The sequence below is a fragment of the Cynocephalus volans genome, chromosome 16, assembly GCF_027409185.1.
Source record: "Cynocephalus volans isolate mCynVol1 chromosome 16, mCynVol1.pri, whole genome shotgun sequence".
Lineage (NCBI taxonomy): Eukaryota > Metazoa > Chordata > Mammalia > Dermoptera > Cynocephalidae > Cynocephalus > Cynocephalus volans.
The window spans coordinates 14080108-14104831 of record NC_084475.1 but is presented as its reverse complement, the minus strand read 5'-3'; the positions used below and the strand labels follow the sequence as shown (position 1 = coordinate 14104831).

At 51.7% G+C, this 24724-nt stretch overlaps 1 protein-coding gene across 2 annotated transcripts; it reads left to right on the top strand.

The window, feature by feature from the left end:
• The first annotated feature begins 1895 nt into the window (after nt 1-1895).
• On the top strand, nt 1896-24450 carry CDC42EP4 (CDC42 effector protein 4). Of its 2 annotated transcripts, none has more exons than XM_063080968.1 (2): nt 1896-2008; nt 21379-24450. In XM_063080968.1, exon 2 carries the CDS (start codon nt 21491-21493, stop codon nt 22574-22576), a length of 1086 nt encoding a protein of 361 aa, XP_062937038.1. In that variant the 5' UTR covers nt 1896-2008; nt 21379-21490; the 3' UTR covers nt 22577-24450. The 2 variants fall into 2 exon arrangements, with proteins under 2 accessions (XP_062937038.1, XP_062937039.1); XM_063080969.1 differs by lacking the exon at nt 1896-2008 and adding an exon at nt 2772-2959.
• The last annotated feature ends 274 nt before the right edge of the window (nt 24451-24724 follow it).

Sequence of the window (24724 nt, the reverse complement as noted above, 5' to 3'; positions counted from 1 at the left end):
CTACTGTGGGCATCTAAGGACAGGGACTGGACTTTATTCATCTTTGTCCCCACAGGCAAACCTGCATTAAAGTTAAATGTTTCTGGGAGGAGCCTGAATTTGAATAAGGGGTGGAAGAATTACAAAGGTACCTGAAGACTTTGTCCTGGAGATATGCTTAATTGATACGGAATCTAATTAGGAAGGCCACACCCAAGATACCTGTAAAGAAGAGAGCAAATTACTAACAGCTTATCCTAAAAAAGCAAAATTTATTAAGAATGAAAGGAAAGAGATAGGGAAGAGGGAGATGTCTCAGATAAAATCAGGGAAGTTTTTTTGGAACAAAGAAGACTTAAGGTGTGATTTCAGGAGGCAAGTTCCTGGAATTCCAGGAACGGTGGAGGACTTCCACCTGGGAGCAATGTGAAGGAAAGCCCCAGTGGAAAGGGACCCAATGAAGGCCACATGTGCCCAGAGAATGGCCAGTGCCTTCTTTGGGTGATTTCATTTAATGCTCACCCCAAGGGGGTAGGCAGAGTCTGCTGTTTCCATTTTACAGATATAGAAGCTGGTGGATGCCAGTAAATGGCACAGCTAGAATTCCAAGCCAGAGGTGCCTCCAAACCTGCCTCTCCCCATGTTCTATTGCAGCTCCTATTTCTATTGAGGACACCTTCCACCTTCCGCCCCCGGTCAATGACCACAACCTACTCTGTTTGCTGGAGGCTTTGTGTTTGGAAAGGCCTTTCACACCTAGTATCTCATTCATTCACAACCTCCACGGGAGGCTAGTAGATGCATCCCATGCTCCTGGACACAGGAGAGCCAGACCAGCGGGGTTTTGGGAGGTGGGGGCCAGTGACTCCCCCATGACAGATAATCCACCCAGGGTTTGAACCCACGTGTGTCTGGTTCCCAAGTTGCTCTGAACCCCACTTTCTCATCTAAGTACCTACTTTTGGATTTGATTTTCACCTTAGGACCAGAGTGGCCGCACTGTTAAATCTCCAGAGGAGGTCGCTTTCTGCAGCAGAGGGAAAGAGGGCAGTGAAGTCTCAGGAAAGCAGAGTGTTTCACCCAGTGGGAGCTGAGGAGGCTGAGGGACCCCACTGCCACATTGGGGAAAGGGAATCTGGAATCTCTGCCACCTCCACCTCCACTTCCTTTGAAAATCAAGGTGGGAGGGGGGCTGCAAATGGCAGGGGAACTTTCACGTCGTGCTGTGTCACACTCCTTTTGTTGAATATTTCACCGCTGGCATTTATTACTTTGGCAAGGATCATTTACAACTGGGAACTATTCTTCTAAAAGGAATAGAGCCCAAGCCCTGCTTCTCATGGGATTCCGGCTTTTGGGACGCAGGAGCTAAACCCCCTTGAAGTTCACTTGGAAAACAACTTAGCCTCCGCAGATCCTTGGCGGCAAAGGCCACAGACTTGGGAATGTAGGGCGATCAAAGACAGGTCAGCCGGTCCTGCCCGCCCCTCTCGTATCCAGTACAAGTCTGGAATGCAATCAACGAACTTGGCAGAGCCAGTCCACCCGCTGCCGTCAGTTCTGGGGCCAGGAGGTGGTCTGCGGGTCCGGGAGGGAGCAGGAGTGAGACACGCCACCCAAGCTGGGGTTACTGGTTTCTTGTCATTGCTCGCAATGGGGAAGAGCCTTCAGAGGGCCTCGCGCCAGACCTCCGGAGAGAGTCCCCAGGCCGAGCGCAGAGGTGGGGTGCGCCCCAGGCCCAGGCTGCTCCACATGGAGCCCGGGGAGCCTCAGGCTTTCAGATTTGAACCGAGGAGGCCGAGCGGCCGGGCTGAGGTTCCCGACGGCCATTGGCTGCGGCGGCGCCGTGACATCAGCGCGGAGGGGTGCGGGAGGAGCCTGGAAGGGGAGTGTCCCAGCGGCTCCCAGCCCCGAAAGCCCGAGAGCGAGAGGGAAACAAACGCGGGCGCTGACATGGGCCGCCGAGCGGAGCCCACGGAGGAGAGAGCGCAGTCGCGCGGGCCCCGCGCTGGGGTCTCCGGGGACCGAGGTAGGCACGGGCACCCGCTTCTGGCCGTGGCAGCCGCCCCGCCCTGCGAGGCCTGGGTGGGCTCGAACCCCCGTATGCGGCGGAGAGGACTGAAAACGCCGGGGATGGGGAGCGCGGGGCGGGGAGAAGGGCGCAGAGACCCTCAGTCCTCTGCGCCCGCCCGGGTGGCAGGGCTGCGGCCAGGGCGCGTGCGGCGCGGCTCGGGTGCCTGGGACCCAGAGCCGCGCACCGTGTGTCCCAGCAGAGCGGGTCTGGCCAAGGGCGCTGCGAGGGGTGGGGCGCGGGTGCCGGCTGGTGAAGGTCCACCCCCTTGCCCAGGAATGGGGTGTGTGTCGTCGTGGGCCGGAGCGCCACGATCGGCGGCGCGCAGCCCGCGCTCTCCCCGTGAGGGGCGTGTGAGCGCACGGAGTTCTCCATGAACCAAAACCGAATTCTTCTCCTTGTAGTGGCGGAGGCGTGTACACGCGCTCTCGCTGTCGTACACACACTGCAGCACACGCCACCCAGTGTCACGGGCCGGGAGAAAGAAGGGAAGGCGCTGCCTGGAAGGGAACGGCCAAGGGAACAACACCCCCCGCCCGCCCTGCGAGCCCTTCCCTCCCCCCCCCAGGTTCCCGCCCCGTCCGCCCGCCCGCCTCCCTCGGAAGAGGCCGAGGCTCCTCTCGGCGGGGCGGGGCCCAACTGGGCCGGCCGCCCTTTGGAGCCGAGGAGACGGCTTCGCTAGGGGCCGTGCGCCCGGTGCGCCGCCAGCAAAGCGCTCCAGGCGCGGTCGCGGGCGGGGAGCGCTTGGTTAATGATTCAGTCGGCCGCTTGGGGCGGTTGAGCGCGGATCGGCCGTCTCCGGCTCCGCCCCCTCGCTGGAGCGCCCCCACCTGGGGGTACAAAACTGCCCCCTGCTCCTGGTGCGTCCCCAGGAGCTGCCCTGCCGGCTGGGGATCCGGGCCGCCGCCGGTGAGTGCCCCGGCGGCCGGCGAAGGCTGGAGAGCTGGGCGGGAAGCGCGAGCCGGGGCTGCAGGGCTGAGCTGGGCTGGCTTCCTGGGAGAACACTGATGTGTCTGTGTGTGTGTGTGCGCGCGCGCGCGTGCGTGCGTGCATGTGCATGTGTGTGCATGTGTGTGCATGTGTGTGTCTGGCTGAGGGGGAGGGGTGCTCGCCGCTAACTCAAACCAGGTTCCTTGTGTTTGTCTGGTGAGATACTGCGGCCGGGGCTTTGGAAGTTTTCTTTTTCTCCCTGGGAGATAGGAGGGGAAATACAATGCTTTTTCTTTTCTCAGTCTCGGAACTTCTCCCCCGCCACCGCCCCCACCCACCCCTTTCAATCGGACCCGCTCTCGCATCCCTCGCTGGATCCACGGTGCCCATTCTTTGCACAGGTAGTTGAATAGTGACAGAGTCCTTGGGGGCCCGTTCGCTGTGAAGACCTCTGCCCTCCCTAGAGGGGTTTGGGTGCTAGGGGGAGAATGTCCCTCATTCTTGCCCCCAGCAGCCGTCCGGACCAGAGAAAGCTGTCCTCATCCGGGGAGTGTAAACAATGAGGGGCCCAGTTACAGGGGACCTCCTGCAATGCAACTTCTTTGCACAGTCTGGGTTTCTAATAACGCCCCAGCAGCCCCCGCCCCCTTTCTGAGGCTGGGGTGGAGGAGGGGACCACCAGTAGGATGGACTGAATTTTAAGAGAACAAAGAACAGGGCACAAAGAGAGGGGGAAGCTGAGCTGTGGGTTTCTCCCAGAAATAGGGAGTTTGCTAGACCAGAGTCAAGCCATGCTGGGACTCTAGGCAGCCCCAGGGCTCCCCGAGGTAATACCGGGGCACCCCCCAGAGTCTGGTGAGGCTCCATCCCTGCTGGGTGGCTGGACCCTGCTGAGTGTGGGGTTCCCTGTGGGTTCCCACACTCATCAGCTGCCGTGTGCCTGACTGATTGGTGTGCTTTATCTCATCTGAACTTGGACTTTGAGCCTCCTGTTTTTGGGGACAGCTGCTTCTTTCCACAAGGGGGGGTTCATTGAACTGTGGGAGATACTGAGTGGGTCTTCCCAAGGATCCTGGTGATCGCTAGAGGGACTAGGAGGGGCCACTGTAATAAAGTGAGCCTATTCTCAAGCAGTGGCGATTTGGGGCTGTCTCAGCCCCTCTGATGTCTCCCTGAGTTCAGAGTGTCCCTGCTCATTGAGGACTGATCACTTATGTATGCCGTGTAGCTCAGGCCTCCACTTTGAGCGTTTCTTCCATTGCCTGCAGTGTCCACCTTTTTCTCGCTCTTTTCTTTCTTTTTTTTTTTTTTAAAAAAAAGATGACTGGTAAGGGGATCTTAAACCTTGACTTGGTGTTGTCAGCACCACACTCAGCTAGTGAGCTAACCGGCCATCGCTATATCGAATCTGAACCCATGGCCTTGGTGTTATCAGCACCACACTCTCCCGAGTGAGCCACAGGCCGGCCCCTTTCTCACTCTTTTCTGACCCCTCTTCTGTTTCCCCCTCATTTCTCTCTTCTTCATGCCCACCCACCAATGCTTGTCCCAATCCGATGTGTGTACCCAACCTACTCTGTCCAGCTGCCTCTTGGACTGGAGACCAGAGAGCGAGTCACGAGACAGAGAGGGTCTCATCTATAAAGCAGGGGTGGGGGGTGGGCCAGTGTTGAACTGGGAGAGGAGTCTTAGACCCTTCTTTTCGAGTCAGGATCTTTTTCTAGAAGGGCCTCAGGTTGGCTCTGGCTCAGGGATTCCAACCCCCTTCACCTCTGGAATGGTTGATTGATTTCCGTGGGTAGGACAGGCTGTGCCCAGGTATGGCGGGTAAGGTGTTCAACACTGGCCTCTCCCTTTCTCTCTCTCTCTCTCTTTTCCTTTTTCTCTCCCCCCTACCACCCCTATTTGGATTGGGCTGGGAGTGGAGGGATCAGAAGCCAGAGGGTCCAGGACTGCTCCTGGGCAGCAACTCCAGCTTTCTTTTTGGCTGGATGTTTCACAGACTCAGGAGAGCTTGTCCCTGTGGGGGGAGGGAGGAGCCTGTCCCTTGGAGGAGCAGAGAGCTGGGTTGATGCCAGAGATAAGGCCTGGGGGTGGAGGGAGGGGGTTGAGCAATCTTGCCCTGGAAGCTGACACAGCTGACCTGAGCTAAGCTTTGGGTCCTGGACCCAGAGGACACTTTGAGGAGTCATCTGGCAGAGTGTCCTGAAGGCCAACTCCAGCCACTTCTTCTGGGGTGCTCCAGGGAGGCCAAGCCCATGCCAGCCTTCTCTGGGCAGGGAACTGGACGGTAGTGCTGGGAGAGCTCTCAAGTGTGATTGCACGTCGCCCTCTGTGCTTGCACCGCATGGTGAAGGAAGCACAGCCGTTAGTTTCCCGCATTCCCACTCGCTCCCCATGCTCGCGAAGCTCCAGCTTCATGTACGTCTCCTCAAGGAGCCCTGGGCTTCCTTCCAGCTAACGTACATTGGAGTCTCCCCCAGGCACTGCCAGCTTGCAGCTCTGGGCTCCATGCCAGGGTGGCAATGCTGGCATCCAGAGCCCTCCTTTGCTGGGAACAGGGGTGCTGGTGGTCTCCACTCAGCCTCCTGAGCTGAGGAAGCGTCTCCCTTTCAGGGCTCAGGTGAAGGCAGTTTGGGGTGTGTTCACGAATGAAGGCTTTCAGTTCTTACCCAGACTGTAAGAAACTGCTCTGCACATGTGGTGTTTCTTCCTCCTTGCTTCATCCCAGGGGCTGAGGGCATCTGAAAAGCAACAGGGCCATGGCAGGGGAGATCCCTGGGCATCTCTGTGCTTAGCCACAGCTGCCCCGGTCACCAGCTTCTGCCTTGGCCATCAGAGTGGCAGATGAGATCAGCTGGGGTGGCCTCCCTGTGAGGGTCTCTGGATTCTCCTTTCACTGGAGATCCCAGCTTTGCATCTCCCCACATGTGACAATGAAGCCAGGTCTACGTTCTGGAGTCTCTTCCCTGCCCCTCCTTCCTCTCCATCCCGCAAGCTTCTACCCTGGGTCCGCACTTGGCACAGCTCTTCTCCTTTCCTTAGGCTGTTGCTCCTGTCTTGAAGCAGCAGAAAGGGAACTGCCCCCACCCGGGATGGGGCTCAAGACTTGATCAAACGGTAGAGAGTAGAGAGGCTGAGAGAGCCCAAAAGGAACCTAAGGGCTAGCAGTACAATTTATGGATCGCTCTCATGAGAATCTGGTTGGGTCCAAAGGAACAGGCAGTATTTTATTGGGGGTTGATCATGTTGAGGTTTTGTGCATTATTTGTAGCTGGTAGCACCCATGGCCCCCAAATTCCTGAGTTATCTTACACCCTTATCCCGGGGAGGAATGCAGGAGTTTCCTTTTTCCCACCTCCCCTTCCTTATGGAACTGAAACCAGAAAGAGTTTAAATCCTGTTTGAGAGAAGCCAGGCTCCTCCATCCTGCATTGTTAAAGGTTAAAGGGGAAAGAAGGGAAGAGGAAAGTCAGATCAGGAAAGAAAGCGAATCTAAGTGCCACCGGACTCCACCTCTGGTAGGGACTACAGAGGGAGGGCAGAATCTATACCTGGGCAGCTCAGAGAACTCTTCCTCCTGCAACAGATTATCCTGGGGACCCCCAGACTTGAAAGGATTCAACCCATGCCTCACTCCGGAGCCTTTTGGATTTGGTGTCCTCAGGTGTGCGTACCTAATAATGTGTCCTGTTTGAGCTTAGGGGAGTGGCAGTAGCTACAGCGTCACTGGGTACGCTGGAACTCTCCCCCGTACCTCCCTATATCGACACCTCCCTAGACACAGGGCACCTGCTGAGAGGCAGAGCCTGTTAGAAGGCCACCATCACAGCGCACAGGTAATAGTGCTCACCTCTTCTGCAGTGCTGTGCCAAGTGCTTCACATATATTGGCTGATTTAATCCTCACAGTAAGGCTGGGAGGTACACGATCTTATCAATCACTTTGAAAAAAACAAAAGAGGAAACTGAGGCACAAATAACTCATAACTGGGAGATGTTCTAGCAAGGCCCAGAAGGAAGATTTTCCAGCCTGGGCTTCTAGGGGAAGAAGCAAAGTGAAACCAAACAAGGCCTGGCAGATCTGATTTCAAGCACAGCCGCTTCCTTCTGAGACAGAGGCAGATGGGAGGAGCCCAGCTGTCTGTCCAGCAGTAGGGCCGCTTCCGATGACGGAGACCTGCCCTGCATGGGGGTAGTGGGGCCCCCACATTGGGCACCCTTCCCGCCTCTCCCTCTGGTCTCCCAGACCTTCTCCCAGGGACCTTCCCTGGTCTCCCCTCTGTGATGGCGGCTTGCTTGGGTGGTGGGCTCCGGGAAATGTGTTTCCAGGAAGGGCCCTGTACACACGCAAAGTCACTGCAAGTCCATGAGTCACTGGCTCCATATCTTCATGACTCCTCTGTTGTCATTTCCTGGCATTCTCAAGTCTTGGCTTCTTTCCCTTCCCTTCTCTGAGTTTCTCCAGTTCCTAGGCAGTGAGGGAGGCGTTCTCCGTCACCTTCCTGCTGATCTCCTTGCCCTGGCCTAAGGCATTTTGATCTGGGATGAGGATGGAGGTGGATGGGGGGCGAAGATGGGGGAGCCAAGTGGAGAACAGCTGATCCCCAGCCCACCAGGACAGGATTTCCAACAGGTTGAGCCTGCTGGGTTGACACGTTGGTCTGTATTTCCCAGGATTCATCTGTACTTTCTCTGGAGTGGTAGAGAATGGGGTACCCAGACTAGGGAGATTTTAACCTGAATTATATGCAAAACTGTGCGCAGCCGGTGGGCGTGCATGCATCCATGGTCTTCATCAAATCTCCAAGACCTGGGCTCCAACAATGCTTCTGTTTCTCCCCTGATCCCATACAGTGGAGTGGGAAAAGCCCAGAGTTCAGAATCAGGCAGATCTGGATTCTTCTTTCAGCTCTCTCTTTAATAACTCTGTGACTTGGGTGAATCACTTAACTCTCTAAGCCTTGGGTTTTTTTATCTGCAGGATGGGATTGAGGATGATAACTCCCTAAGGTTGTTGGGAAGAATAAGTGAGATAATGGCTTTCGAATGCCTGGAACAATATATTACCTGTGAATGAATAAAAGCAAGTCAATTTAATCAAAGTAAAGCATGTAGCACAGTGCTTGGTGCGGACTAAAAGCGCCATAAATGTTAGCTCTTTTCCAAACTTCCTGTATGACCTATGACCCAGGGATAGTTACTGCATTGGGGAGGGCAGAGGGGGTGCTGTCCCCCCGAGGCTGGGTAGGATCGGGGATAGTGTTTCCCAGATGGGTTCCTCAGCCACATCGGGAGACGTTATTTCAGAGCTCTCTTGAATACAAGTCACAGTTTAAACTAGACTGGACTCCCTCGTCAGCAACTAAGGGGTAAATTATCCAAGGCATAGTGCATTTTCCCACAACTGAGCCTCGCTGAATTATTGGCATCATTTTCCTACAAACTGTAAGAATTGTAAGTTCCTTAAGATGACAGAGAATATCTCTAGGAATCCAGCAGTGAGCGTGGCAATTAATGGGAAAAGCTCCAGGACAGCGCTGTCAATAGGAATAGAATGCTAGTCACATATGGAACTTTAAGTTTTCCAGTAGCCACATTTTAAAAACTAAAGAAAAGTGAAATTAATTTTAATCAGATATTTTATTTAATCCAATACATCCCAAATACTGTCATATCCATGTAATCATAAAAAATTGTTAATGAGATGTTTTACCTTTTTTATATGAAGACTTCAAAACCCAGTGTGTAGTTTACACCTACAGCACATTCTCATTTGGATGCTAAATGTCATAAATACTTGATCCATATTAGGATTTCATAAAATTTGCTGTTGCAAAAGTAGCTTCACACGTTCAAGTTGTTCTAAACGTACTTAAGTTTTTCAATAACTGAATCAAGCCTAAGTTTTTAAATGTAAAATAAATGAAATTTGAAATCTAGCTTCTCCATCACACTGACCACATTTTATTTTTTATTTATTTATTTATTTATTTTATTTTTTTAAAGATGACCGGTAAGGGGATCTTAACCCTTGACTTGGTGTGGTCAGCACCACGCTCACCCAGTGAGCGAACCGGCCATCCGTATATGGGATCCGAACCCTGGGCCTTGGTGTTATTAGCACCGCACTCTCCCGAGTGAGCCACGGGCCGGCCCACACTGACCATATTTTAAGCAATCAATAGCCCTGTGTGGCCAGTGGCTACCGCATCAGATGACTGAGGTTTAGAATCACTGATTCCACAGAGATGTTTTGTGTCAGTGGTATTATTTAACATCAATCATATTGACAGTTGTAGCAAATACAACAAGAATGAGGAAGGGGGAAGGCAAACTTATTATTAGTTGCAGATGATGGGCTTGTCTACTTGCAAAGCCGAAAAGATTCAATCGAAGTTGATTAGAGTATATAACGTAGTGCAAGTTTAGCAGGGTGGCCATTAAATATATTACCAGCTGTAACAAGTCAGAAGATACAGGTGTGTGAAGGGGGGTGACGGAGGGTTCAAAACCCAGTTGTAACAAGAGATGATTTAATAATCCAGAACAACCATGACAAGAAATTTGTAAATCTTGTAGGAAGAAAAACCACAAAGTTTAATGGAGAATGTCTGAAAGACTTGAATAAATGCATATGAAGACTTAATGTGATAAAGTCAACTCTTTCCAAAGCAATTTATTGTTTTCTTTCAATTCCAACATAATCCCATCAGGATATCTTTCAGAACTTAATAAAATGTTTCCAAAGTCTATCTGGAAGACTAAAAGCCAAGAACATTTTAGGAAAAAAAGTTAAAGTAAGGGTATGACCCTACCAGATACTCAAAACATGTTATACATAGTGACAGTGTAGACCTGGTTTAGAAATAAGTGGGGGTTGGCCAGTTAGCTCAGTTGGTTAGAGTGTGGCCTTATAACACCAAGGTCAAGGGTTCAGTTCCCCTGTACCAGCCAGCCACCACAAAAAAATTAAAATGAAAAAAAAAAAAAGAAAAAGAAAGAAACAGAGATGGACTGGCCAGTTATCTCACTTGGTTGGAGCTGTGGTGTTGATAACACCAAGGTCAAGGGTTCAGATAGCCTCACTGGCCAGCGCCAAAAAAAAAAAAAAAGAGAGAGAGACCAATGAACAGAAAAGGAAGTCTGGAAATAGGCCCATGGCCTATCATAAAGAATTTAATAAAGAATTTAATGTATTTTAAAGGTAGCATTTGATGCTTCGGTCACATTGTAAAACAAAATTCTATAAGGCATCAGTAACTAAAATTACTGTCATACGAAGGTCTTTAAAAAGGTTTGTAGAGGGCCGGCCCGTGGCTCACTCAGGAGAGTTTGGTGCTGATAACACCAAGGCCACGGGTTCAGATCCCATATAGGGATGGCCGGTTAGCTCACTGGGTGAGCGTGGTGCTGACAACACCAAGTCAAGGGTTAAGATCCCCTTACCGGTCATCTTTAAAAAAAATTTAAAAATAAATAAATAAGTAAAAAGGTTTGTAGAAAGACTAATCTTTCTAAGAACTTTTGAAGTACCCTCACATTTTGATTTCTTATTTTCTATTTTGAGTAACCCACAATTTTGTTAGTCACAGACATCTCTAGTTTGGTGTATTTCCTCCTTGTATTTTTTTTTTTTTTTCTATGATTGGTTGTGAAATATTATATTGCCTGGTGGTTTTAGAAAAAGTGAATATTTTCATAAACTTATGGGTAGGGAGGGTCTTTGCTTATGATACTAAATCCAGAAGCCATTAAAAAGATTTGACCATGTAAAGATTAACAAGCTCTGCATGGAAAAGAAAACAACAAAATCACTGTAATATAAATAGGCATATGATTAATTTGCAAAAATATTTGCAAAATGTGATCGTCAAAGATTTAAGTAGCTTTAATATTTAAAGAGGTCACACAAATCCGTTGGAAAAAGTGAAGCCCCCACCCCCCAATAGAAAAATGGGCAAAAGGCTTCAACAAGCAATTCACAAGAGAAAGGATACAAATGCCAATAATATTAAAAACAGAAAACAAAAAACAAACAAAAAAAACAACTTCACCCTTGTTAGTAATCAAAGAAATACAAATTACAAGTTTATGGGGGGGGTGTTTTCAATTTAGTGAAAGAAAATATAATGCCTGGTGTTGGACACCCTCATCCTACATCAGTGGGGTTGTAACTTGGCAAAACCTCCTGAAGTTAACAGTAAGAAACAAAAGTAATTTTACTCACAAGGATGTATCCTCTGGAAATAGTTAAAATCTTGGGCATATTTCCCTGGAAGGAGAGTTATCAACCAGACTGAAACAACAGAGCATTCATCCGTGGCTGACTGGATGTAAAAATCAGAATATTAGGACTTAATTTAAAATAATGTAGTCTAATTTGTTAACATGTAAATCTTTCCACCCAAAAGTGAACAGTGGTTGGTTTCCTTTATCCATCTACAGTGGAAAGTGCTGCTTGTGTAATAAGGAGGAAAATGTCTAAATCAGAGCTGTCGGGTAGAAGTCTCAGGCAAGTCCCATACATAATTTACATGTTTAATAACTACATTTTAACAAGTAAAAAGACATAGATGACATGGACATTCTATTTAACCCACTCTATGCAAATTATTATCATTTTAACGTGTAATCAATATAAAAATGTGAAATATTTTACATTCTCTTTTTCATACTAAGTGTTGAAATCCAGCGTGTATGTTACACGTTAGCACATCTCAGTTTGGACTTGCCACACTTCAAGTGCTCAATAACCACATGAGACCGGTGGCTGCCATATTGGACAGGTTAGGTCTAAGTGATTAAATAAGCCATAGAGAGGCTGCAGAAAATGGAAATAGCTGAGAAGTTCTGGTGTGGTCTATTGCTTTCGTCCTTGTCCTGTTCACCCTATGAGCCCTGCTCTGACTGGTTCATCCCCCTCCCCACCTCTCTCCCTGCCCCCATGCCCCATAGGAATGCCTGGAGAATGTGCATTGGCTTGCAGCTGTGGGAAGCATGTTGTAAAATCTGGGGCCTCCTCAGTTTCTTCCTTCCAGGAAGGGGCCAGCAAAGTGAGGATGTTTATCACTAGGGTGGCTGGGCAGTGGCCTTGTTGAGCCAGTGAGCCTGCCCTGGATGGGCTGGCAGGCAGGGAGAGCAGAGCAAGCATGGGGCACCCAGCCTGAAGGTTTTAAGAGCAGTGTTGGGTCAGGGTTCTGGTCTTCATTCTTGGAAGCTGGACCAACCCAGGAACACAAGATGGAGATTGGAGCTGAGCAGATATGAGAAACATTTGAAGCAGAGCCTTGTGCTAATCCCATTCCAAGAATGCTGGGGGAGACCTGGCTTCTGCATCAGGGTGATTCTCCCCACTTCTTACCTCCCAGGCAATCAGAACATTGGGAAGTTCCTCAGAGAAGGAAGTGGGAATGGGATCCTGGGTAAGGAGGATCCCATTTGAGGAGGCTTCAAGTATTCCCATCCCTAGGGGCAGATCTGTACTAGGGGAGGCAATACAGTGAGTCCTGGTTCCAAGGGTCTTGGATAAACAGGCTCCCCAGCCCCATCCTACCCCATCCCTCCATGTGCACATTCTCAGCTGTGGACGTCTGCGCCGTCAGGCAGCATCACCTCATACAGAAAGCCATGTGTTCCGAGGTCTGCCAGAAATGGGCTCAAGTCACCATTTACAAGCTGTGACAGTGAGCAAGGGAATTCATCCCATCTGAACCTCAGTTTCCCTTTCTGTAAAATGGGAGCAATCATGGCAACCTCCTTGCAGGGTGTCTTTGAGATTCAGGGGCCATACATTTATGTTGTCCCCTACACAATGCCTGGCATGCAGCAGACACCCAATAAATGGGGACTGTTGACAGTAGTGTCATTTCTGCACATGGTGTGGGGGTGATGAGCCAGTCGCTGGAGCACCTAGGTGCTGTTGCCCTTGTGTGACCCCTACCCCTTCTTGTTTTCTCTGCTCCCTTGCAGTGATCAGTCTAGCTGAGCTGGGGCTGTAGAAATAGCAGAAGCAAGAACTTCACCTGCCCAGAATATCTCAATAGGATCCCACGGTCATGTGTGGGACTGGCCTCCAGCTGGGAGCTTCAGTGTCACTGGAAATAGGCCAGTCTCCGGTGGGGTGGGAGTGACAGTTATCTCTCATCTCCTGCTCAGTTGGGGAGGCTCAAGCATCAGGAAGCAGCTGTTGGGGAGCAAGTTCTTTTTTGGGGGGGGTCCCTAATCTCTGTTTTTTCCCCTGATGTCAGGTTATTATATCCCACTTTCTCCTCCCAGACAACTCGAAATGATGAAACAAGGACCTAAGAAACATGTCTAGCTTGGGAGTGACTTGGGAGAGAAAGAGAAAAAGACGTCAGTGGGAGAAACAGAGTGGATGGAGACCCATCTTCACTCAGCCCCCAGTGGTGCCTTGTACTGGGCTGCAGCTGCCAGGTCCCGAGAACTAGATACTCTTAAGCTGGTTTTGAAATTAAACTCTTTTCATTAAGCCTTTGATGCTTTGGATTTTTTTTAATATTAAAACTGTATTACCACATGAAAGGAAATTTAAGGAAAAAAAACAAAGGCTGTTTTCCTCTCTAAGCTAACATAGCTTCTTAATTTCTCTGTGTGCCTTTTCAGTCTTTATCCACGAATGAGTATTTGTGTAGAGTTGTAACCGCTGTGTGTAAGCAAGTACGAGAGTACTTTAAAAAGTTCATGGAAAAATAGAATTAAAAGGTAATACGAATCTTTCCATGAGCTTTTTGAAGTACTCTCCGTATATGTTCTGTTTTTGTTTGTTTTTTTTTCTCGCACTTAATGCCATTTGGTAAACAGTTTTCCATGTCACAGTGTGGTCTTCATAAGCCCCCATCTTTCACGACTGCATAATTGCTTCGTTAATGGCACCTAGCTTCCTTGGCCATTCCCTGGCTGTTTCCGATCTTTTGCTCCTATGGAGAAGGTTTTGATGACCATCTGTGTATGTGAATTTTTTTCCTTTGAAGTAATTAAATGGGGTTAAGTTTCTAGAAGGGGAGGTTGTTGAATCATATGTGTTTTAAAGCTGTTATTTAAAGAAACTTTGCCATAGCACCTGCCCCAAGACCACCCCATCCTGGGATTATTTTGACTCTGAGCGGCTATTGGATCAGGGTTGTGTAACTTTCTCCCTGTTGGTGGCACCTAGGGCCAGCTGTATGGTGGGAGGGAGGTCCTTTCCCCTTCTCTTTCCTAGCTCTTAATTTGGGCAAGATGGTAACAAACACAAGAAGGTCTGACCTGGTACCTGGCAGTGAACCAATTCAGCTGTTATCTGGGAAAGATCTTTAGATTGAGAGGCAACAGACTTGGGCTCCAATACCACCTGGGTCACTCACGAGCTCTGTGACCTTTGGCAAGCCACTTCTTGCTCCAGCAGCCTAGTCAAGGCCACTGGGTTGGACAATTTCCCCAGGGACTCTCAGTCTGCCTCAATGGGAGTGCTTACTGTTGGTGCTGTATTTAGCATCCCCAAGGATACACAAGAAAATCCACTGGGATGTGGGAAGAACACACCAGAACTTCTATTTATATTGATTTATTTTATATAAAAAGAGGGAAACTAACACTTATTGATGAATGCGTGGTTGACAATAGACATGCATAAAACCTATAAAAAAGTGTGTGTACACACACACACACACACAAACTACATGTTTGATGTTTTTTACCTGACACCCCTGCACTTTTGACAGTGCATCACCATATTACTGGATGATGCCCTGGAGTGGGAAGTAAGCCCTGGCTTCAGTCCATGACCTAGGGCAAGTCCCTCAATTTGGTCTTTCCATGTCTGAAAGTATGATCCCACCACACCCGGGTATTTTAAGGTGATATTTCACACAGATACAGAAATGGTACAAGAGTCACAAGGGTGATATTTCATGTTCCCCTCCTGGGCTTTTTTAAAAAATTATTTAATTGTGGCTATTCAGGCTCAGAATATTTTCAGGCAGTGAGTCTCAACCTCTTTGTACAAACAGCACACTTTTCAGTACGAGATTTTTTGGCAGAGCACATGAAGGAGCTAACCGATGTCCAGTAGTACTAAAATCAGCTGAGACTGCAACACGACCCCCATGGAAGTTCCTCCTGGAGCGTGTAACAATGCCTGTCAAAGCTTCCACATTCTCTCCCACTCACTCAGCTACCCTGAGCCTTGCTACACTGTTTGAATGAAACAGTCTTCCCCCTTCCCTGGCCCTTCTTATCTTCCCAGGATAAGGCTGGTGAGTGTTCCAGAAAGCACCGGATCTTTCTCTTGTGACAAAAGCCAGAGCCCCTAACATCTTACAGAGAGTTGAGGCCCATATCATGCTGAGTTTCTTGCACAGCCAGCTCCAGTGTGTTGTTCCATCCGACAGACCTTGTGTGGCAGAATGCCTTCCCCGTTTTGACTAAGTTGAATTCTGCCTGGGGGTAGAATATTGTCCCCACCCCTGTCACCCACCAGGGGTGACCCACCACTGGAAAAGGATGCCTGGTGCTCCAAGCATCCCCTGGAAGGCCTGGAGTCCCCTTTGATCCTTGTCTTTCTCTTATCTCCTGTCTGGGCTCTCAGCAACCCCGGTGTCTCTATCTCTAAAACATGCCTGGAAGGTGTTCCCCTCTGTACTCCTCAGCCACACCCATGTCCTGGCCTCCCTCCTCTTTGCCTTAGACTCCCATAACAGCCTGTGAGACTTCCTGCTTCCCCTCCTCCATGCCTCCAATGCCGGCGGCCACCTGGAGCTTCCGGATATACAGATTGCATCATTTGCCTGCTTATGAGTGGCCGCTGGTTTCCTTTTTGTACCTAGAAGGGCATCTAGACTCCTTACCTGGTCTTACAAGGAAGTCCCCTGAGACCTGGCCCCTGGCCGCATAGGTTTGCATTCTATTCCCAGATTGCTCCTACCTCTGGGCCTTTGCATGTGCTATTCCTCTGCCTGGATGATTCTGGACACGGCTGGCTCCTTCTTACCATTCAGTTCTCAGCTCCTTTGCTTGGAGGGGCCTCTCGCAGTCCCCCTCCCACACTCTCTTATACTGTCCCATTACACCGAGGACTACGAGATACTGTTTTATTTACACCCCCGTTCCCCACCCACCTGCACTCTCACTACATGTGTGCTCTGGGAAAGTAACATGGGATGTTTTTGCTGCTCTGTCTCCAGGGCCTAGAAGAGTATCGATGGGTCTGCAGTAAGTCATCGAATGAGTGAGTGAGTGAGTGAGTAAACAAAGCCTCTTGTAGCCAATCTAAGTCATGACTGAAGTCATCATGTGCCAAAAGTCCTCTCTGTTCCAGCCATGGTGCCTGGAGCTAGTATCTGATGGGTGGTTAGAACAGCTCAGGGAAGGGCTGATGGAGGTGGCAGCTGCCCCGTGGCAGTGGCCGTGGGCACTGAAGCATGTGTACTCGGTGTACTGGGTGGGCTGAGGGTCAGCTGTAGAGTGGGAGGCCTGCCTGGCTGCGCCAGGAGAGCTCAGGTCTGGCTCCTGCCTTGAGCCAGGCTGCTAGGGACAGGCCACTTCCTGAGCATTTGGAGTGGGATGCATTGGTACAGCCTGTCTTTCGGTCTGTCTAGGGGCTGCTGGGCTGGCCAGTGTGAGAGGGCACTGCTCTGTATGCATCCTGCCAGGGAGGGCGGGTGAAGGTCCCGGCAAGGGTTGCCCTCTATTATCCCAGGAGTGCGGCTGAGTGGTTGATGTAAACCCAGCTATGGGCCTGGCCTTCCAGGGAGGACTTGTTGCTCCTGCCTTGGAAGGTTCTGCAGTCATTGGGGCTAGTGAGAGGGTAGAGGAACCTGCTCCTGCAGAGGCTTGGGAGAGCTAGGGAGAGCTGTGAGCTGCTGATCCGTTGTCCCTTGCCCTTCTGGGTTGGGGCGGGGGTGTATCCCACCCAGGGCAGGCTATGCCCTTCTTGGGGCAGCCTATGCCCTTCTTGGGGCAGCCTATTTTAGCCACTTCCCTCTGAGCTGAGTCACAGCACTTAGCAATACCCCTCCCAAAGCCACAGCTCCCTGTGGTTTGATCCCCTCCTGGGGTGGGCGCTTGGGGCCTCCCAAACTTCCGCCACCCCCAGACGGTCCCAGGCCTCTGGCTGCAGCAACGGCTCCCACCAGCAGCTTGCTCTTATTAAACTCCATGTTCCACCTCCTCACTTCCAAATCGTTCTCCATTAGAAGCTTGGGGTGACTTAGTGTCACTCAGGGCCCGTGCAACCAAGGGCTTAAAACAACCCACTGAGTGAGTTCTCGCTGGCCCTCGAACCTTCCATCTGGCCCATCTAGTCTGAGCTCTGGCTCCAGGACATGGAGACCTCACCCCTGCCCTAGACTGCTGGGCACTGTAGCCGCCTCCTTCTAGGCCCCCCTCCTGGGTATTGAAGATGGTTTGTCACAAGCCTCATTCCCACCTCCCAGGGAGTGAGACCACAGGAAGCAGAGAGCACTGGGTGTATCTGGTGCCATCTTTCTGGGGTATGAGGCCAAGCAGGATCTGGAGATCCTGGGGCTGGCTTACAATGGGCATGTATGAATGTGACACTGCCACATGTATATTTTAACTAAGTTTCCTTGCTGTCCCCTCCTATCCATAAAGATGTGCTGGAGAAAGGGATGGTGGGAGCTCCTCTCCGCTGTAGCTATAGTGGCCAGGACACTTGGTGCCTCTGGGTGGCCACAGCAGTTGCAGCATCTCTGGTGAGTCCTGGACAGCTGCGCCTGTGGTTTCCCTTTCTTTTCTCTCTAATGAGCACTTAAGATCTGGAAACCGCAGTGCTTGCTGTGGCTTACTGGGTTGCAGACATTCCTGCCATTACATGGAAACCCTTATACAACTCTGGAGGTTCATGTCACTGTGTTCCTACCCAATTCTGATGCTTCATGCCCCCTCCCTGCCTCTCTTTTTGTTCATCGCTTTGTTTACCTGGCGAGTAGTACATGCTTTGTTTTTGCATATACGCTCTCCCTCTAGGGCCATGATTCCCACCCTGGGAAAGTTTTGCCTCTCAGGGGACATCAGGAAGTGTCTCGAGACCATTTTGGTTGTCAAGACTGAGGGATGGCTGCTCCTGGCATCGAGTGGGGAATGCTGCTAAGCATCCTACAATGCACAGAACAGCCCCACCCCCAAGAAAGAATTATCCGGCCCAAGAATTACCCGGCCCAAGAATTACCCGGCCCAGAGTGCCATCAGTGTCAGAATCTGCTCTCAGGTTACACAAGAACTTTCTTGAGGCAGCAGCCAGGCTCCTCCCTTTTCAGCAGTGGGGAGGAATGCTTAAGAGGGGGATGGTGACTGGCCAGTGATGCAGTGATGCCACCCACCAAAGGCCAGAGAAGGAGTAGAAAGAGCTTGGGCCCAGGACACCTGGTTTGGGGGTATAAACCTGGATAAGCTACTTTGCTTCGGTAAACCTGTTTTCCCACCCAGAAATTAAAGAGCTGCGCTGGGTATCCCTTCCAGTTCCTTGAGATTCCAGGATTCCGTGAGTAGAGCCAGGAGCCGGGTCACTGGCAGGTAGAAGACGGGGGTCCTTCCCGTTCCATTCCTGCCTCACTGCCCACCCTGGTGGGGGGTCCTGAGGGATTTGCCAGTACCAAGAGTTTGTTTGAAAGCTGGTTTAATTTCCTTCTAAGTCCAGCATGACGGAGGTAGACCTTACCTTTTCTTTTTATTTTTAGCCAAAGAGAATTTTCCCCAAAATTTGGCCTGGGAGCCCATGGCTGGCCTAGAGGGTCCCATATCTTGTTTGGGGGTCAGAGCCAAATTCATCCTGTCATCTGTTTTTGTAAATAAAGGTGGGGTTTTTGTTTTTCAGTTTTACGGGTTTATTATAAAGGTTGCAGTTTGGAACAACAGATGGAAGAGATGTATGGGACAGGGTACTGGAGTGGGGGGTGGGGCCACCCTTCCAGCACCTTGATGTGCTCACCAGCCCAGAAGCACTCTGTACATAAAGTTTTACTGGAACACAGCCACGCCCATCTGTCTCTGTTTGTTGTCCATAGCTGCTTCTGTGCTGAGAAGACAGAGTTAAGCAGCTGTGACAAGGGCCATATCAGCCACAAAGCTGAAAGTATTTACTCCTGGCCCTTTGCAGAAAGTGCATGCCTGCCCCCGGTCTAGCTGTCCAGCATCTAACTGTTCAGAGGTTGAGGTGGGCAGGAGATGGGGACAGAGGGATGGTTCAAGCTAAGATTAGGGAAAGTTAACTTCTTTAAGGGTTTGGTGGGGAGGAGGGAGAGTTGACTGATGACCGATTGCAGAGGGTCATCTCAAGTCTTTCCAGGAGAGTCCTCCCCCAGCTTTGAGCTGGCCATGTCATCTGTGTGGCAGGTCTGCCCCGGTACCTGGCTCCCACCTCAGAGAACTTCATGTTTGCTGGAGTGACAAGCAGTATGACTGCCAACGCATGGGGATGGGAAATACTTGCTGATGGGGGACACCACTGGATTGGGCGGCAGCAGCTTGGTGTGGAATGAGAGAGCGTGGGGGTGGGGGTCAGAGGACACACAGGTCAGGCTGGAAGCTCTGGAGTTGTGGAGCTAAATGAAGGCAGAAGAGGGGAAACAGAGGGGTCAAGTGAGGGTAGGAGGGAGTTGTTGGACTTTCAATGCGTGTTTAAAGACCAATTGTGTGGCACGCACTGCTAGACGGAACTCACTGGTGAACAGACCCATCAGAACACTCTAGAAGCTCATAGTCCAGTGGGAAGGTTACAGTCCAGCCAACGGGGACTGTATGATATAACCAGTGCTTGCTAGGAGAGGGGGTCTTGCAGAGTGCTGGGGGGGCAGATGGCCTGGAAGACGTGCCCTGGCCTTGGAACGTTTCCTGGTAGCAGCAACATCCCAGTTGAGCCCTGAGGACATGCTGGGTGTGTCAGGTGGCAGGTGCTGCTGCAGGGAACTGCTATGTCAGGCACAGCAGCTCAGGGGCCAGAGCAAAGTGCAAGGGCAGGGGAGGAGCATACACTGGCATCGAGGAGGGAGCCCGGGGGTGTCACTGGATCAAGGGGTTTGCATTGGTGGGATGTCACCGTGGACAGGTTTTGTTTGAGCTAAGAGAAGGGCGGACTGGAGAGGGACAGGAGGGGAAGCCTATTAGGTGGATGTCGGGGACTGGTGGGATATGGTGGCCTCACCGGGGCAGCAGCTGGGAGTGGGGGGGAAGCAGCCCTGGTGGGGCCCCCACTGTCCGAGCTTTGCAATAGGAAGGGTGGGCTTGGAATGAAGGTGCCTCTGAGAACTGTGCTGCTAGTAGGGCTGGGAGGGAGAGAGGCAGTCACTGGGTGGCCTAGTGCCACCCCTCACTTACCATACTTAGTTAAATCCCTGCACACGTCTCTCCCCACCCTGCTCAGCTGTATTAGGCTTAATATTTGGGGCAGGTTCCTCTGGAAAGAAAGGGACTGGTTTGGCCACGACACTGATCTTCAGCTTGGCCCTTGCCAGGAGCTGTGTGGGTGGTACCTCCAGGCTCTCCTGGGCTCTCCCTCTGCTGTTCTTTGGATTTCTGGTTCTCACCCAGGGGTCTGCAGGTCCGAGGGGGGCTAAGTCATTTAGCGTCTAGTCCCTGCCTCCCTGCTCCCTAATGATTAAAGAAACTTGGGAGGGAGTTTCCCAGTCTTGATCTCCCTGAGAAACCAGAAGGTGGATCCTCGGCAAAGAGCTTGGGGCCCCACAGTGGAGACGTCGCAGTCGGGATCCTCATTTATGGAACACCCAACAAGGGCTGAAAGGCCAGGGAGCTGGTTTGGTGGGTCCCGGCAGCCCCACCCCAATTCTGATTCAGAAAGAGAGCTGTGCCGCCCACATATGTGGAGGTACTGACAGCACCTCTGTCTCCCTGGGCCTGTCCTGCCCGCTCCCTTCTCTCTGAGGATTGTGACTCAGGTCAATTTGTCCACTAACTCCACAGGAATTGAGGTTAGACAGCAGGAAGAACTTACAGCATGTCTCCAGACTGGTTGTTCATAGGCGCCAATTTGTAGACTCAATCTCTTCCCTAGACTGCTGCCCGGAATTGCTTTATGTACCTTCACGTCCTTAAATGTGGTGGTGTTTGCTCTGGCAGCATCCTGATTTGGGGGTGGGCGTGGAGGAGGCATTGTTTTTTAGAAGAAAGATTATCTCTCTCAAGTTTCAGGGAAACTGCGTCTGTGGCTCCTGGAACTCTAATCAGATTTGCAAAATCACTCCTCTACCCCGAGAGCCTACAGATGAAGAAATAGGCAGAGGTATAAAGTTGATTGCTGGCTTATTTCACATTATTTCATTTTGGTCGGAGAGCTGGGATTTAAATGACCACCCCTGGCTAATGGGCTTTTGTACTGTGCGTCCAGCCTGTGTTAACCCTTTGCCTCCTGTTCTCTGCTTGCAGCCCTATGATTTCCTCATCATCTCCCCCTCCACCTGCTGAACTTGGACTTCAGATCTGACCCCAGACCTGTCCGCTATCTTGGGAGGGCCCTCCTCCCCTCCCGTCCAGCAAGATGCCAATCCTCAAGCAGCTGGTGTCCAGCTCAGTGCACTCCAAGCGCCGTTCCCGCGTGGACCTCACGGCAGAGATGATCAGTGCCCCACTGGGTGATTTTCGCCACACTATGCACGTGGGCCGAGCCGGAGATGCCTTTGGGGACACCTCCTTCCTCAATAGCAAGGCCGGTGAGCTTGATGGCCAGTCCCTGGACGAACAGGCCTCCTCCTCCTCTTCCAAACGCAGTCTTCTGTCCCGCAAGTTCCGGGGCAGCAAACGGTCACAGTCGGTGACCAGGGGGGACCGGGAACAGAGGGATATGTTGGGCTCCCTGCGGGACTCAGCCCTCTTTGTCAAGAATGCCATGTCCCTGCCCCAGCTCAATGAGAAAGAGGTGGCGGAGAAGGGCTCCAGCAAGCTGCCCAAGAGCCTGTCGTCCAGCCCCGTGAGGAAGGCAAGTGCCGGGGAGGGAGGCGAGGACGAGGCGGGCGAGGCGGAGGTGGTGCCCCGGCGGAACGGGGCTGCGGGTCCCCACTCCCCCGACCCCCTCCTGGACGAGCAGGCCTTCGGGGACCTGACCGATCTGCCCGTCGTGCCCAAGGCCAGCTATGGGCTGAAGCACGCCGAGTCCATCATGTCCTTCCACATCGACCTGGGGCCCTCCATGCTAGGCGATGTCCTCAGCATCATGGACAAGGAGGAGTGGGACCCCGAGCAGGAGGAGGAGGAGGAGGAGGAGGACGGCGGCTACCACGGCGATGAAGGCCCCAGCAGGCTCCCCCAGGCTCCCGCTTCTGCAGGGGTGGCCTCTCCCCTGGCAAGGCAGGAAGGCAAGGCCGGCCGGGAATTGCCCTCGCGACCCTCCCGCGCTCTGGAGGACGAGGGGTGGGCGGCGGCGGCCCCCAGCCCCGGCTCGGCCCGCAGCGTGGGCAGCCACACCACGCGGGACAGCAGCTCCCTGTCCAGCTGCACCTCGGGTGTCCTGGAGGAGCGCAGCCCTGCCTTCCGGGGGCCGGACCGGGCCCGGGCCACTCTCCCGAGGCAGCCCGACAAGGACTTCTCCTTCATGGATGAGGAAGAGGAGGATGAGATCCGCGTGTGAGGCCGGCCACCAGGCTCCTGGCTGCACCTTCTCCCTGTGCCCACCCCACTGCGACCTTTGACCTTACCGTGCAGGGACAGCCAAGAGCCTCGCTTCCGGCCACGGACCCTGGACCTTGTGGATGGGGGCCCTCGGAGGGCTTGAGGAGCTGGCGTGGGTGCCGAAGTCGCCTGATGTCATTACACACCCTGCCCTCCCCGCAGCCGTCTGGGCCCCACGCTGTGTTCTCGCAGCAGGGATTAGTTTTCTTCTCTCTGCCTCCTTTTCCTCCACCCTGGCCTCAAATGGATGCCAGATGTCAACCTGAGTTCCTGCCACGTGCAGCAATAGCAGGTCAGCCCACAGGCAGCCTGGAATCCAAGGCTAAGGACACTTGGCTCTCCTTTTCTCTCCTGGTGTGTCTGCTGTGACTGGTGGTGGCTGCCAGGGAAGTGTGTGCAGCAGGAGGAAGGGGGTGGTCACACGTTCCAGCCTCTCTCTCCATCCCTGGCTCCTGCAAGGGAAGCTTAGAGCCTCTTGGAGTCAAGCCGACCAGGTGGCCAGCCACAAACATGTACACTAGTAAACGCAGCCCCCTTCCAGGGGAAGACACAGGATGGGGAATGGAAGGAAAGCCCCCCGGGCTTCTTGAATTTTCAAGACGGGGCCCTTGCAGGATGACACTAGGAACAGGGCTGGGATACTTGCTCAGTCCCTGTGGGTTTGTTTGTTCTTTATTATTGTTTAAATCGTTATAGAGCAATATCAGGAACAGTGTTAATAGGTCTGCCACCAGAGGGAAAATAGAATCCTTTTAGAAAAATTTTATGCTAAGTCTCCTCTTGAAAAGTCACAGTGAATATTAGCATACTTAAGTCTGGGACGTCCTGTGGCAAAGAAACCAGCTCAACTTTAACTAGTGCTTCCAGATTTTATTTAGCACTATATGGGGTGGGTGTTGTGTGTGTTTGCCCCACCCCACTCCCGTAGCTATTAACAGCTGAAGACCAATGTAGAAAATTTCTGGAAAACGACTTTTTAAAAATAGTATATCAATTCTGAGGGGAGGGGGAAAGCTGGTGTTTTTTGTTTTGTTGTGTTTTGTTTTGTTTGGCGGCTGGCCTGAATAGGGATCCAAAGCCTTGACCTTGATGTTATCAACACCAAGCTCTAAACATCCAAGCAACCAACCAGCCCTGGAAAGCTGGTTTTTGACTGGACTACCCCTTCCCCTCCCCAAACACCCTCTGTACTGACTGTTTCCCCTTCCTGTCTCAGGCTCCCTCCCCCAGGGTAGGGTGGGACAAAGTCCCTAAGGGTAGGGTAGCCAGATTTAGCAAACAAAACAAAAACAGAATGCTGGGTTAAATTTGAATTTCAGGTACACAAAAGACAATGTTTTAGTGTTAATATGTCCCATGCAATACCTGAAACATACACGAGAAATTATTTGTTGTTTTTCTGAAATTCAAGTTTCACTGCACCCTGTAACTCTACCCAAGGGAAGTGAGTACAAGCTTGGGTGTGAGCCCCAGGGTTGACTGCTGATCATTTTTCTGTCCTGGGAACAGGCTGACCCACCTCCCTGGTCTCCACATAGCCAGTAGAGGGAGGGACAGACAGAACTAAGCGCAACCCGGGCTTCAGCCAACCGGTGGGCCTGGCGGGCGTAGCTGCTCTGGCCTTCCACGTCTTGCCAGATCCTGACTCTGAGACACTAACTTAGTTCCTGATTCAGTCAGTACCCCCTTGGTGCTTTGTTTCCAGTAGCTTAGCTCCCACGGTGGGGGAGGAATCGAGGGGCTGTGCAGCCCCCACCAGCTGCCCTTGAAATCCATGCCCATCAGTTCCAGATTCTAAACTGTGGGGTTTTTTTCATGATATTGTTAAAACAGCGAGGAAACATTAAAAAAGCGCTGTAGCACGCCTGGCGTCTGTCTCTGCTTTGGGGAGGGTTATTTCAGGATGGGGGAGGTGCGGGGTGGGGAGAGTCTGGGGCTGCCCGTGCCCCGTGACTCCCCTCCTGCTCTGCTCTCCAGACTCAGGGAAGGACGAGGCCCCTGTACCCCTGTGCTGGGCAGGGCCTTTGGGGCTCTGGGACCCAGGTGTCCCAACTGCCACTTATCAATTGGGGCCCTTGGGCACCTAGTCACTTAGCTGCTTTGTACC

Coding starts and splice junctions, on each gene's coding strand:
- CDC42EP4 (XM_063080968.1), top strand. CDS start 21,491: ATGCCAATCCTCAAGCAGCTGGTGTCCAGCTCAGTGCACTCCAAGCGC.